Source organism: Panthera pardus, unplaced genomic scaffold (assembly GCF_024362965.1).
Source record: "Panthera pardus isolate Hobbes unplaced genomic scaffold, ASM2436296v1 HiC_scaffold_7, whole genome shotgun sequence".
Lineage (NCBI taxonomy): Eukaryota > Metazoa > Chordata > Mammalia > Carnivora > Felidae > Panthera > Panthera pardus.
In genome coordinates this window covers 79,292,485-79,306,905 of record NW_026527002.1, presented here as the reverse complement: position 1 = coordinate 79,306,905, position 14,421 = coordinate 79,292,485, and the positions used below count along the sequence as shown (strand labels likewise).

Here is a 14,421-nt window from a genome sequence, read left to right as displayed (position 1 = left end):
GGCGTGGCTTTCCGCGCTGCTCCTGTCGCAGTGAGCTCCGCCTCCTACAAACGGGAAAGTCAAACTCGCCCCCTCTTTACCTCCTCCTGGCCTTACCTACTTCAGAATTCAGGATCGTTTCCTTGTGTCCTGAGAGTAATTTTGCTCTGGCTCTCTTATGAGTTCACGCCCTCCTTGGGTCTTACTCACCTTTGATCTTTCCCCATTCTGGATAGTGCTTTACCTGGAAAGTAGTCAATACATGCGAAACCGAATTGATTTCTGTTGTCTTTTCCACGTTATTCGTTAGTATGTATTGATGGAGACTGAGGAGTTAGGGGATCTTGTTGTCCTCAAAGAGGAGGCCATTGGTTGAGGGTCTGAGGTACAGATCTTCCTCACGCAGGGCAGATAGCCGGTATTTGTTGGTTAAATTTTTTTTTTTAATGTTTATTATTTGAGAAGGAGACAGAGAGCAAGCAGGGGAGGGGCAGAGAGACAGGGAGACACAGAATTGGAAGCAGGCTCCGGGCTCCGAGCTGCCAGCACAGAGCCCGACGCGGGGCTCGAACCCACAGACCGTGAGATCATGACCTGAGCCAAAGTCAGCCGCCTAACCGACTGAGCCACCCAGGCACCCCCGGTATTTGTTGGTTAAAGGAATGCTGAGTGAAGTATGAAATAGTTTCAGAAGAAGGGACATGGCTGAGCACAGCAGTTTGTCACGAGGGAGAGCCTGGGGGAGACGTGAAGGGAACACTCGGCCGGAGCAGGGCTTTCTGAGCTTCACTCTGCTCCTCTGTAAATCGGGGTGCCGGTGGCACCCCTCACGTAATCTCTTGGGGACAATTTAGTGAGACAACATTTGGAGTGCTTGGCCCAGTGCCTGGCGTATAGCAAGTCCTCCTTAAACGTCAGGCTGCCGTCGAGAACAGCGCGTGTGGGGGGACAGGCTGCGCACGCCCTCACAGTGAACTAGGAGCTCCGTCGCAACGAGGGTGCCTCGGCGCTGTCCACGGACATTTCAGGGTGCTGCGTTCTTCACGCGTGAGGAGCACCCCTGTACACAACCCCTGGCTTTTCTTTACCAAACGGTGTTGGAAATTCACTTCCAAGTATTTCTGAAATGTTTTTTATTGTACAACTAGTGTGTCCTTATTATACTTATTTTAGAGATCTTGGAAAAAAAACAGAAAAGAAAAAGTTATGCATAATCCTGCATGGGCAAACGCTGTTAACATTTCAGTGAATTTTTTGGTATTGTTTTCTATTCTTTTTAAATTGGATTTACCTTTAAAATTTTTTTAATGTTTATTTGTTTATTTATTTATTTATTTATTTGTTTATTTATTTTGTAATGTTTATTTATTTTTGAGAGAGACAGAGACAGAATGCGAGTGGGTTAGGGGCAGAGAGAGAGGGAAACACAGAATCCGAAGCAGGCTCCAGGCTCTGAGCTGTCGACACAGAGCCCGACGCAGGGCTCGAACTCATGAGCTGTGAGATCATGACCTGAGCTGAAGTCGGACGCTCAACCGACTGAGCCAGCAAGGTGCCCCAATGTTTATTTATTTTTGAGAGAGAGAGACAGAGTGTGAGCAGGGGAGGTGCAGAGAGAGAGGGAGACACAGAATCCGAAGCAGGCTCCAGGCTCCGAGCTGTCAGCACAGAGCCTGATGCAGGGCTCGAACTCACAGACGGTGAGATCATGACCTGAGCTGAACTTGGACGCCCAACCAACTGAGCCACCCAGGCGCCCCTGGAATTATCTTTAAATTGAATTTACTCTATACATATGGTTTTGCATCCTGATTTTCCACATAACAGAGATCTTCCGTATTATCTCAGACTCTTTATAAATGTCATCGTTAATGATTATGTAACTTTGCACTGTTACTGTACTTTACCTTATCTGACTGTTAGTTCATAGTTGGATGTGCACATTCTTTCTAATTATTTATTAAGTCTTTATGCTTAGGAGAATTTCCCCTTGTGGGTGTTTTATTGAGGTCTCTAGAGATATTTAAATGTTTTCTAGGTAGTGCTTTAAATAGATGAGGATATAACGAGCGGGTGGCTTCACATAATTGCCTTTCATTTTGGTAGAACATGTTTACATACTTGAAAAGAACAAGGAAAAATGTTTCATCTCCTGGTCTACTTGAAGGGTCGCTTGTCAGAGACTCTGACCTGCCACCATGTAAATTAAGCGAGAAACAAGAAGGAAGTTATGCGGGCGGGAGGCGGCCTGTGTGGCTCACTGCGGGTTTGTCTAAGTCCGTCCCGTCATTTAGGGAAGGGCTTGTTTTCTTGGTACACAAGGGCGTCTTCAGTGTCTGCTGTTTTGGCACATCGTTGGTCATCTTTCTAGTGGTGACACTGGGGACTGTTTTGCCTTTTGGGGTTGGACCATCGTCCCGCCTGGATGTACACGTGGAATGAAGAAGAGTTGAGTTGGTTTTTCCTGCTACGTAAGATGCTTGACTTGCCGGACGTGTTGGATTGGCTGCTCCGAGACACCCGTGTTCTCCTCCGTTATTTTCACCTCCTGGGGCGGTTCGGGTGGGCCGTACAACACAATGGAAAAAACAGTTTGAACTCAGAGCTCTGAGTTTGCATGTAATTTAGCCACTTCGTATCTGAATGCTTTAGGAAATTCCTTCTGAAGCCTCAGATTTCCTCTCTGTGAAATGGGCACAGTAATGCCCAAGGGAAGTCGCTCCATATGGTGGAAGAAGCCCTGGATTTGAGAAGCCTGGGCTTAAAGTCCCAGTCTTGCTCGTGAGCAGTGTGACCTTAGAAAAGCGGTATCTCGTCTTGGATGCTGCAGTGGGGTGGGTGATGGCGTTCATCACTGGGTCAGTGTTAATATCTAGGGACGAGACGGTGCACGTGACGGCCCCTGACGGCTGGCCGCCTGGACGTACTTGGCACGTTACTCCTGGCTTGGGGGCTGGCGCCACTTTCTCGGTCCCCACCAGGTCCCAAGTGGTCGTTGTTGGGTTCCTGCGCCTGCCACGGTCCCCCTTCAATGGGGACACGTGACCCTGAACCTTCAGGAGTGACATTGGTTTTCTGTCTGCATCCTCATCGGCCTCTGTGTCGCATTCACCCCTGTTTCTCTTCTTGTGGAAACGCTCATCTTTTGGCTTCTCGCGTCTCAGTCCGAACTTCCAGGATGGTTTCCTTTCAAGCTGATTTCCTACTTTTTCCTTTTCTCCCTGCCCTTTGCCTCTGTGTTTCCCTGAGTGTCGTCATGGGGCCTCCGCTCTTCCGTGGCCTCCTTACGCTCTCCCCAGGAGGTGTTCTCTCTCTGCTGATGTTCCTGGTGCTCAGGACCCTACCTTCTTCCGGTCCACCGGCCTCGTCACCAGCCGGCCGTCCCTTGGGTCTCTTGGCCCCTCTGGGCAGCTCCTCCGTACTTCAGACGCGGTGCGTCTGAGCCCCGTGTTGGGATGTTGTGGTTGCTGGCCTCTGTTGTCCTGGGACGTCCCGCTCGGTGCCTCTGCCGTCCCCCCAGCCCCGTGGCCTTCGGCGCCAGCCTCGACACCCATCCGCGCCGTGTCCGCTCGCACGGCCGAGCCTCCTCCCTCACACCCTTAATAGGGAGACTAGTTGGAGTGTGGCGTCTTTGCTCGTGCCCACACGTCTCTGTGTTCCAGGGCCCACACCACACCTGGCACATGCCTTAGTTTCACTGACGTTTTTTCTTTAATCATGGTAAGATATACACGGCACAACGTTTACCGTGTTCACCATTTTTAGAGGTATAACTCTGTGGCATCGAGTGCGTGCACGCTGTTGTTTATCCATCACCGCTGCCCATTTCTAGGGTCTCCCCATCATCTCAAACCGAAGCTCTGTCCCCCTGAACAGTAGCTCCCTTTCCCAGCCCCTGGTACCTCCTGCTCGCCTCTCCCGTGCATGCATGAATGTGACGGCTCCAGGGCCCTCACAGCAGGGGGCTCATGCGCTAGTCGTCCTCACTCAGCACAATGTCCTCAAGGCTCCTCCGTGTCATAGCAGGTGTCAGAGTCTCCGTCCTTTCTTAAGGCTGAATGACACTCCGTTTTCTCTATGACCACATTGTGTTTGTTCACGGATGGACCCCTGGGCTCCTTCCACCTGTTGGCCGCCATGAGCAGCGCTGCTGTGCACACGGCGTGCAGGTTATCGGTTTGAACCTCTGCCCTCACTGCTTCTGAGTATCCACCCAGGAGGGGCATTGGTGGCTCGTGTGGTGACTCCGTGGGACTGCCGTACTGCGTTCTTCAGAGGCCGCCCCGCTTTGCCCTCTCCCACCAGCCGTACACGAGGGTCGTGCGGTTGTCTTTTGGGTCACCCTGTGACATTTCCTTTTATGACGAGAAGAGAAAACAAGTAAGGCACGTTTCCAAGTCGTTGTTAGCGACGTGTATGGCCACAGAGCGGGCTGGGCGGTGGGGCCCGCCCAGTTCGGCACGGCCTCTGTCTGCCCAGGTCCTGGTGCCAGTGAGCAGTTGCACTTTCTGAGAAACATGTCGTGTCCTTTCACATGGGCTGTGTCGGTAACACAGATGACGTTTTATCCCTGTCTTGTCTTTTTGTTTTGTTTTCAACTCATCTAGAAGCCAGGGGGGGCCGAGGAGGTCTACTTATTGGGAACCCCCTCAAAGATCTCAGCGTCATAATGCTGAAAGATCAATAGTACTGGTCTTAGGAGAGCAGTTCCAAGGTGAGCTGCGGTTTGTATTTTCTGTAAGTGAAGGTGTCAGAACCGATTCCGAAAGTGTACTTTCAAATCGTCTCGTCTTGGGCCGCACCTCTGCTTTTTTCCTGTGTATCTTTTATTTTCTTCTTCCTTAGTATTTTTCTTTCATATTTGGAAGAAAAGACGTGCTCCTTTCTCTTCTCTCCTGTTCAGAACATCATACCTGATTTATGCAGACACGGGTGTCTGACATGATTATTTAGAAGGAGCACAAAGCGCTGAACTGTGAAATCAGGATGTGTTGGGTTTTGTGCCAGTGTCATCTTTTGAAATGGCAAATGGCCTGTGACTTTTTCTGTGCTCAGAAGTTGGGGTGCTCATATTTTCTGCTTCTATAAGAAACAGTACAGTCAGGTGGCAGCTGGGCTTTCTTAAAAATGTTGTCTTTGCATGATTTCTTTAATTTCTGGGATGGAAAAATAACTCTCAAGGGTATTAGGTGCTCAAGCTTGAGTGAAATGAACCGTCGGGTCTTCTGGGCAAAGTTGGACAAGTTTATAGTGATGTTATGGGCTGCGTGTGTCTCCCTCCAAAGTCGTAGGTTGAAATCCAAGCCCCCAGTATGATTGAACTGAAGGCAGGGTCTTTGGGAGGTAATCAGGCGTGCAGTAGGTCTTAAGGGTGGGACCCTTCTGGTGGGATTGATGCCCTCGGAGGAGGAGACACGTGCCCGGAGAGAAGGCCTTGCGAGGACACAGCGGGAGGGTGGGAGCTGCAGGCCGTCGAGTGGGCTCTCACCAGGGACTGAGTCTGTAGCATCCCGATCTGGGGCTTCCCAGCCTCCAGTGCTGTGAGCAGTATGTGTTTGTGGTGAGTCACCCACTTTATGCTATTTTGTTATGTCGGCCAGAGCAGACTAAGGCAGCTGAGTTTTAGTGGAATAAATTAAGGAGTTCTCACTTCCCTCTGACCAAATCCCACGCTTAGGACCACGCTCGGATTGGTCACGAGCTTCGTTCCAGCTGGGCGTGCGGAACACGGGTTCGAACCGCTGTGGCCGGGAGCCCTGCTGTTTGTGTTACCGCGACACTGGGGTGTCTGTGATCAGGCCTAATCTGGGGGACAGGAAGACGTCGTCACCTCGGATCCAAATTCCAAAATTCCAGCTCGGTGCCTCTCTTGAGCAGATCGTTTCACCTCCCCAGGCTCGTTAAATATTTTTGCTGCGACACATTCTCAAACAGAAAGGTACCAGGAATAATGAAGCGGTCCCATACACCAGATTCGATGCTTAGTAAGATTTTTATACATTTACTTCATTTCTCACTTGCTTTGTGTGCTGAATTACTTTTTAAAAACCCTAAGACGTGGGGCGCCTGGGTGGCGCAGTCGGTTAAGCGTCCGACTTCAGCCAGGTCACGATCTCGCGGTCCGTGAGTTCGAGCCCCGCGTCAGGCTCTGGGCTGATGATGGCTCGGAGCCTGGAGCCTGTTTCCGATTCTGTGTCTCCCTCTCTCTCTGCCCCTCCCCCGTTCATGCTCTGTCTCTCTCTGTCCCAAAAATAAATAAAAAAAAAAAGTTGAAAAAAAATTAAAAAAAAAAAAAAAACAAAAAAAAAAACCCTAAGACATCATTTCAGTTCACACCTTCAGTCCTTAGGATGCACTGCTTAAAAAAAGGACATTTCCTTATATACCCATGGTATTTAATATCACACTTAAACATTAATAAATCATTTTGGTAGCATTTTATATTAATCCACAATCAGATCTCTCAGATCGTCACCAAGCTAATGTTTGTCACTTTAAAAGGGGGATAATGATGCCTCCCACCCCTTTTTGGCAGGATTTTGTGGGAGGGGGATGGCAAACGTATTTCGGATAAAAATTATTGAGGTTCTGCTCTGTACCAGGATCTCTTCCCTTACGGTTCTGTAGTCTGAGCGCCTGTTACAATACTTGGCATGCAGTAAGTGCTCAGTACGTGTAACTGGGAGTAGTGATTGCAGCTGTCCAGGTAGGGGCCGCTTAGTGCTGAAACAGTGCTGGTCTCCATTGACGGCAGGACCAAGTACAAACTAAGTGGACCCTGAGCGGCCCCACCGTTTCTCGCCCCTGAGCACCTCTCCTTTCCTTCCCTGCACGGAGGCCTTCCTTGTCTGCCTGGCAAACTTGGGTGCGTCCTCTGTTGCCAGCAGTGAGATCCCTGCAGCAAAGTCACAAGTCTCTGAGGTGTCCTGTCTCAGAGAGGGACGCACGTGTGAGGCGCGTGTGAAATGTTTGCCAGTCACCGCGTGGGAAAGCCAGCAGCCCCCTCCCACGGCAGCCAGTGTCGTATTCTACGTTGCTGTTTCCACCTGGAGCCCCCGTGCCCCCTGCACCCTCAGCCCTTTGGGCGTTTTCAGTCTTAGCCTGCTCCCTCTCACACGTGCCTCGGGCAGCTTCTCTGTTAGGTTTTGTTGTGCACATACAACTTATAATGATATATTGGGATTCATTCTGTGTCCTTAGTCTTTTTTCCCCCTCAGACATGGTTTCTTTAATGGCCATATGTCCTTATTCTTGTCATTCTTTCCCTGCAACGTAGCAAAACCTCCAAGAATTGTACTCATGGTGTTTGCTTCCAGAGACCTGTGCCCCTAGACAAAAGACCGAATGTTGCCTCTTCTTTATGAAGCCTTATCAGTAGAATCAGGTTTCGTGCGTGGTCTTCTCCCAGACTCTGGTCCTGCCTCTGTGAAATCACTTGTGAGGAATTGTAGTGTTTTATTTTGACATCATATTCTTTCTTTCTTTCTTTCTTTCTTTCTTTCTTTCTTTCTTTCTTTCTTTCTTTCTCTCTCTCTCTCTTTAATGTTTATTCATTTTTGAGAGAGAGAGAGAGAGCACGCATGCAAGTGGGGGAGGGGCAGAGAGAGAGAGACGGAGACACAGAATCCGAAGCAGCTCCAGGCTCTGAGCTGTCAGTACAGAGCTCAACACAGGGCTCAGACTCACAGACCGTGAGATCAAGACCTGAGCTGAAGTCGATCGCTCAACACACTGAGCCACCCAGGTACCCCTTAGTTGCCAAATCTTAAAATTTAAAGTAAAGTCACTTAACAAAATCTCAACACTTAAAACATTTTGTAAGTGGTCCCTTTTGTCAAGGCCTAGAGAGACAGTAAGAATCTAGCAGTGATGAGTGCCCTTGGCTTCCAGACTCTGATTTCTAAGCACTGTTTCCCACTAGGATCCAAGGGCTTCTTGGAGAAATGGTTTGGTTCTAGGTCTGGGACTGAAAATGAGCTAGAAAGAGCAAGCTATTGATGAATAATGAGGCCTTATCTAAAGGACACAGGAATCACTGTGACAGAGCTCCCAGTGGACAAAGATGGGACAACCTGAACATCAAAAAAAGTGTGATGGCAATCAAGTGACATACCAAATGTATAAAAATCCACCAGTTCATAATGGTACTAAATCACATCTAACCCCCTGGACATCCCTGGAGGCAGTTGTCCACTCCAGTAAGTACAGGGAAAGGCTCAGCCATTCATCACCCCTCTCTTCTGTATCATTGGTGTTCTGGGATGGTTGATAAGGAGCAAAATCCTTCCTCACAGACAGATTCTAGGTTTTAAGTACAGAGAACTTAAGAATTACAAAATCACCATTTTGTAATCCTTGATAAAATAACGAATCTGGGAAACAACGTAGGGCAGGTGCTCAAATCCACGAGGAGAGAGGTCAGTGGGACCTTCCCATCGGATGGACCTCAGCAGCATTTACTCCGGAAACTCCACTGCAGTGATATGAAGTCTCTGGGTGGTGGGACGTGGTCCTAGTTCCTGTGCCCTGTGGAAGCTCCAGAAGGCACGGGCGCCCCGGACGTGAGCGCGGTGACAGAGGGCGCCCCGGACGTGAGCGTGGTGCAGAGGGGCTCCTGATGTAGTGCCGTGAGAGGGATGAGGGAGGAGAATTGGCCGATAGTCCTGTCAGGAGCCGGTGACACCCCCACGTCCCCTCCCTGGCTCCGGGGGGAGAGGCCCCGCCCCCAGCAGCTTATTAGCATGTCACCTGATGGGAAGTGAGGCGAGAGTTGATCTGCCTGGAGCCACCGCGCACAGCTGGCGGGGAGGGCCCCGTGCACCTGGCTTCCGCAGAGCCCCGAGGACGCTCGCAGCCAGGCTCATCCCCCGCCTGGACAGCGAGCAGACGGAAAGGAGGGGCCGGAACGCACAGGCCGTGGGGTCCCCGGTGAGCCGGCCCTGCACGAGAAGCCGGCAGCCGCGACGCCTCCCTGCTGGCACTCGCGCTGTGCGCAGTGTCGGCGCGGAAAGGCCGATCCACAGCCAAGCCAAGGCGTGTGCTGCGGGGCTTTTCCTGGATGACCCTGCAGGGGGCGTCAGGCTTCACGGGTACATTCATTTCCCTCTTCATTTCAGCAGGGTTTACTCAGAGGCCGTAATCCAACTTAATAAGACACCTAAGCCATGAGCGCCGTACCCAGCATTAGGCAAATGAGGTCATTTGCACACCATCGCCTGGAGCCCTTCAGGAGATTTATCACGTATACATGGAAGATGATTTCCTTATTTAAAGAATTTTGTTCATTTTGCAGATAAACATTACAGTGTCACATCCAAAGTTAATTCTGGTTGCTTTCTTGCCCCCCTGTTTCCCGGAGAATGCTGCTTCGACACAGAAATGCCTGTGGCAGCAGCTTTTACCAGTTAAAATACGTGTCCTTGCCTCGATATTTGCTACTTATGGTCCCCAGTCCCGGAGGAGCACTATATCTGGTCTCTGGCAACCTTGTCCCCTTTCTCTCAGTGCAGCCGTGTGGCTGTGTGATGACCGTCAGCTCTCACTGTCTCACTGCACTCAGTGCTCACATCTGCCACTCATTGCTTTTTTTTTTCTTTCTTTTTTTTTTTTTTTTTTCAACGTTTATTTATTTTTGGGACAGAGAGAGACAGAGCATGAACGGGGGAGGGACAGAGAGAGAGGGAGACACAGAATCGGAAACAGGCTCCAGGCTCTGAGCCATCAGCCCAGAGCCTGACGCGGGGCTCGAACTCACGGACCGTGAGATCGTGACCTGGCTGAAGTCGGACGCTTAACCAACTGCGCCACCCAGGCGCCCCTCTTTTTTCTTTTTGATTGAGAGAGAGAGAGAGAGACACAGACAGAGCGTGAGCAGGGCAGGGGCAGAGAGAGAGGGAGACACGGAATCCGAAACAGGCTCCAGGCTCTGAGCCGTCAGCCCAGAGCCCGACGCGGGGCTCGAACTCACAAACCGCGAGGTCATGACCTGAGCCGAAGTCGGACGCTTAACCGACTGGGCCACCCAGGCGCCCTGCCAGTCACTGCTTTTTAATGCTTTACCTCTTTCCATCCTGAGTAGTTTCTTCAGAGCAGAAGGTTGGCTCTGGTTGAATGCCTTCCCCTAAGGCGATCCCACCTTGGACCAGCGGGACCAAGCCATTCATCTGAAGCTGGGGCGACTCCTAGGTGTTGTGTCCCTCTGTCACCACTGTCCCCGTGCCCTCCACCTTTCCCTGCAGGCAGTGGCAGAGGAAATGGAAGCCAGGAGGAGTGAACTCCCTTTCCGCCTCCCTTAATCCTTCCAAAGGGATCAGTGAGAAGACCACTGGCTTAGGTCTGACACATCTTTGACAAGCCTTGGGCCTGGTTTGGTCTCAGCTTTTCCATTTGTAAAAAGAGCATTGTGATGCCTGCCTTCCTGAGTAATTACATAGTTTGGGGTGTGTAACGTGCTCTTGGGCTCCGGGGTGTTACAAAGCCTGTGAGCATGTTGTGGACCGTAAGCCGGCATTCCCTGTATCCTGTTTTCCTCCCTCCCAGCCAAGGGGTGGGGGTGGGGTGGAGCAAAATAGTCTGGGTTTGTAATTATTCTCTTAAATATCTATTACACAGATGGATTGTAGACTCCTTGGGGAAAGGGCCTGGCATTTGGCTTGGTACCTAGTAATTTCTGGAAATATATATGTCAGGTAATAAAATATACTGATTCTCCAGTCCTGCCTGCCTACTGACTTTCTTGGAATTTGGTAAGGATTTATTCTCTTGGGAAATGAAGTCTTCTAGAAGACAGTAATTTAACTTCCTTTTTATCCATATGCCCCTGAATGGAGCCATTGCTGGTGATTATTTAAATGAAGTGAATAAAGCATCTGCTTTCTTTTGGTCTCTTGTATCAGCGCCCCTTCATTTCTGTCACAATATGGACTCGCTGGACTGGCATGGATTGGGTTAAGAATTTTATTTTGCTCAAACCACCCCCCCGCAAAACCCAAAGACCCCTACTTTTACTCTTATTTAATTGACCTTCATTTTGTTTTTTCCTTTTCAGAAAAGAAAGACGTGACTCAGAGCCTGGAGAACTACACGTGCAAATGTCCTGGGACCATGGAACTCCTCACCCTCCCAGGTGGGCCCACCCTGCCTCCAGTGCCCTTCACCAAGCTTCCCATCGTCAGGTAAGGCGGGCCCTGCCAGCGTGCCCAACGGGCGCCTCACTGCCAGATTTGTCTACCACTTGCGTCATAAATGTGGATCCTGACCAGAGTTTCCATTCTCTTTTTAAAAAATTTTTAAGTTTTATTTGTTTATTTTGAGAGAGTCAGAGACAGTGGGAGTGGGGGAGGGGCAGAGAGAGAGGGAGAGAGAGAGAATCCCCAGCAGGCTCCACGCTGCCCGTTGCAGAGCCCGATGAGGGGCTCGAACTCGTGAAAGCGCGAGATCCTGACCTGAGCCGAAATCACGAATTGGACGCGTAACTGGCCGAGCCGCCCTGCTCCCTCCCCTCCACCCCTGAGAGTTTCAATGTTTGATTGCTGTGTATCTGGTTCATTATCTCCTTAAATCTCAGCAGTGGCGCTAGGAAGTGGGAGGATCGTGTCGATGAGAGAATCGGGCCAGGGCATCGTGTAACTGCCGTGTGCCTCGTGGACGACACAACCAGATGCAGACCTGGTCTGCCTGCTTCCAGAGCCCGCGGCGTGGCCTCTGCGGGGATGAGACATACCTGGCCTTGCCTCTTCCTCCTACAGGCTTCCAGGCTTTCCCCTTTCCTTAGACCACAGGCCCCTGCCACACGGACAAGGGTGTAGCCCCTCCCACACACTTGGGTGACTTCCCTGACGCCGTGCGTGCCCTGGGGTGCGTCTTTCTTCTCCCCGGCGGTAACCTGTCGAGTGCACGCTCGTTTTTTCAGACTCATTACAGGCCTGGTTTTTAGGAGGCCTTTGCCGGCACTCCCTCCTGCTGCACGCACCCGCCATGGGTAGGAGAGTCTTGGGTCTCCATTGCACCCGCTGCTGGTCTGCCTCACAGTATGCGCCTCTGTCTATGGTCTTTTTAAATGATTTTTCATCTTCATCATGAACTGTCCGCGTCTAAATTTGCATAATAGAACATCCTGAACCTAACAGAACATTCTAGGATTTTGGTGCTGCATCTAGATCCCCACGTGGTCGGGAGTTTTGTCAGTGGAGCAGGGCGGGCTGGTCCTGGCAGGTTATCAGGGCTGAGGAGGAAAAGTGCTTTTCTCCACATGGAGACACCGGGAGGGGAAGGTTATATCACAGAGGCAGCCCCGTATGGAAGTTAGAACGTAGGGTTTATTCTTTACTAGTGTGTGACCTTGGTCCTGTGAGCCTCAGTTTCAGATCTTGAAAATGGGTGTAAAAATTGCTCCTCCTGGGGCTGTTGGTGTTGTTTTAGCTGAGCTGATGCTTACAAAAGCCTGGAGCCCGGTGGCTGGCACATCCAAGCACTCAGTAAATCTCCGTTTTCTTCTTGGAGACATCTTACACCTACATTTGCAGATAGAGAATTGATTGAAAAAATACTGTGATGTTAGCTCTTCAGTCCCTTAGCTGTCTAAAATCCTTAGATGAAACAGATTGGGTAGAAGCAGGCGGTCTGACGTTTAGGCAAATACTGTGAAACCTTCAGTGACCAGTGTTTCGGCAATGACGCTGTGCTGGGGAGCTGCCTCTGAACGGCGAGGTGAGCCTTGCCGGAGGCCCGTGCCAGTTCTCTTGCCTGGTGTGGTCAGGGATGATCTACAAGAAACTGGTTTTATGTACTACCCACCAGGTGTAAACACGTTCTGAATGGTTCTCAGAGACCGTCAGCCTCAGAAATAAGCCGTTTGTCCCGGTGACTCATTCGTCACCCCACTCATGCCTGATGTTGTTAAAACTAGAAAGAGAAACTGCATGTAATCAGGTGTGGGATGCCCCGTGGGTGGGTTCTTCACCCCACGGCCGATCAGCACCACTGGTGAAGTGGAAGGAAACCCCTTTGGAAGATTTGGCAGGTCAGCACATCTCCCAGCCTGCCTTGCTCCCCGTTGCTCATGGGACAGAACCCGACTTGTTTGCTTTGCCTGACTTTACAGGGCCGCCTGTGGCCGCTCCATCTCCAGATTTTGCTGTGAGCTCCTGTTCCTCTGGTCCCACCAGGGCCGTGCACCTTGCACAAGCACTTGGGGTCGCAGAAGTGTGTGACGGGGTTTCATTCCTTTGTTTGGGCTTCGTCTTCTGCTTGAAATGTCTCTGCTGCCCCGACTGCCTGTTACTTAGTCGTCTTTCAAGATTTAGTTCAAGGAATATCTCTTCTCTACAGCCTTTCCTGAAGCCCCCCAGGTGCAAATACGTACACCCTCCGTGTACATTGTAATTTCTTTCAGCCACAACTTGACCCTGGATGAAGGGGACAGGGCTCTTTCTCTCCTCTGTGTGAGGACACCCTGGGAACCACGACGAGGGCCCTCGAGGGCCCAAGCGTGCTGGCATCCCGGTCTGGGACTTCAGCCTCCACAGCTGTGAGGGGGAGACATTTGCTGTTTAGGTCCCCCTATGTTTGGTATTTGTGTCACAGCAGGCCTGACGGACCACGACCGGCACTCTAATGGTCTGGATTGTCCCCGCCATACAGTGGGGAGTGTCTTGCATTGTGGGGGCTGCGTATACATCAGGCATGAGTGTGATTTCTCAGGAGCAAGATTTTGACGAGAGTTAAGCGGTGGAGACTGAGACCTGTACCATCGTGTGAGAAGGCAAGCACAGATGCTGATTACAGGCGGCAGACCACGTGATTGGTGTTCAGCCAGACTGCGGAGCACGGTGGGAGCTGAGAGAGCCTGGGTGGGATGGCCGGGGGTCCACGCTGCGTGTGGGATCGCCACCCTCCTACAAAACCCGCGTTCCTCATTTCTCTTGGAGAGGGCCGATGCAGCTCATGTGGACTGGGACGACGTTTCGGGCACTCGTGCCTGGAAACAAGGACTTTGTCCGCATAATTAGAGCCAGATTGAAGCCGGCATCAAGAGTCAGCCCTGTAGCCCCAGGAGGAGCTCGGCATTAGGTGCAGTTGAAGACTAAGCTTCCGGGAAGTGTTCCAGAGGAGCTGGTTGAAAAAGGCCCGCAGCCGTGAGTGACCAGACCCGCTGGGTAGGATTGTGAGGCACAGGCTGCTGTCTTGCCGGAGATGCCTCGTGGGCTTGGCTTCAGCTGTAGAAGAGAAGACTGGAGCCCTTACGTCTGTTGAGAACTTGCCTCGTCCTTGACAGTGAAACCATCTCATCAGCTTACAGGAAATACTTACCTGCTGTGTGTGGCATGGGCTCACCCAGAAGCGGTTAAAGTAGTCATGTGATGCAAGTTAGCCCAACAAAAGGGGCCAAAAGATATCCCTGCTGTAATTTTATTCTTTTTTCAATTAAAAAAATTTTTATTT

At 50.9% G+C, this 14,421-nt stretch overlaps 1 protein-coding gene across 6 annotated transcripts in view; it reads left to right on the top strand.

The window, feature by feature from the left end:
• TRAPPC9 (trafficking protein particle complex subunit 9) overlaps positions 1 to 14,421 on the top strand; it is a 570,776-nt gene that overhangs the window by 102,487 nt on the left and 453,868 nt on the right. For all 6 annotated transcript variants that reach the window (XM_019459757.2, XM_019459759.2, XM_019459760.2 and 3 more), the window contains one exon: positions 11,027 to 11,153. In XM_019459757.2, the coding sequence (XP_019315302.2) occupies positions 11,027 to 11,153 (127 nt within the window). The remainder of the gene's footprint in view (positions 1 to 11,026; positions 11,154 to 14,421) is intronic.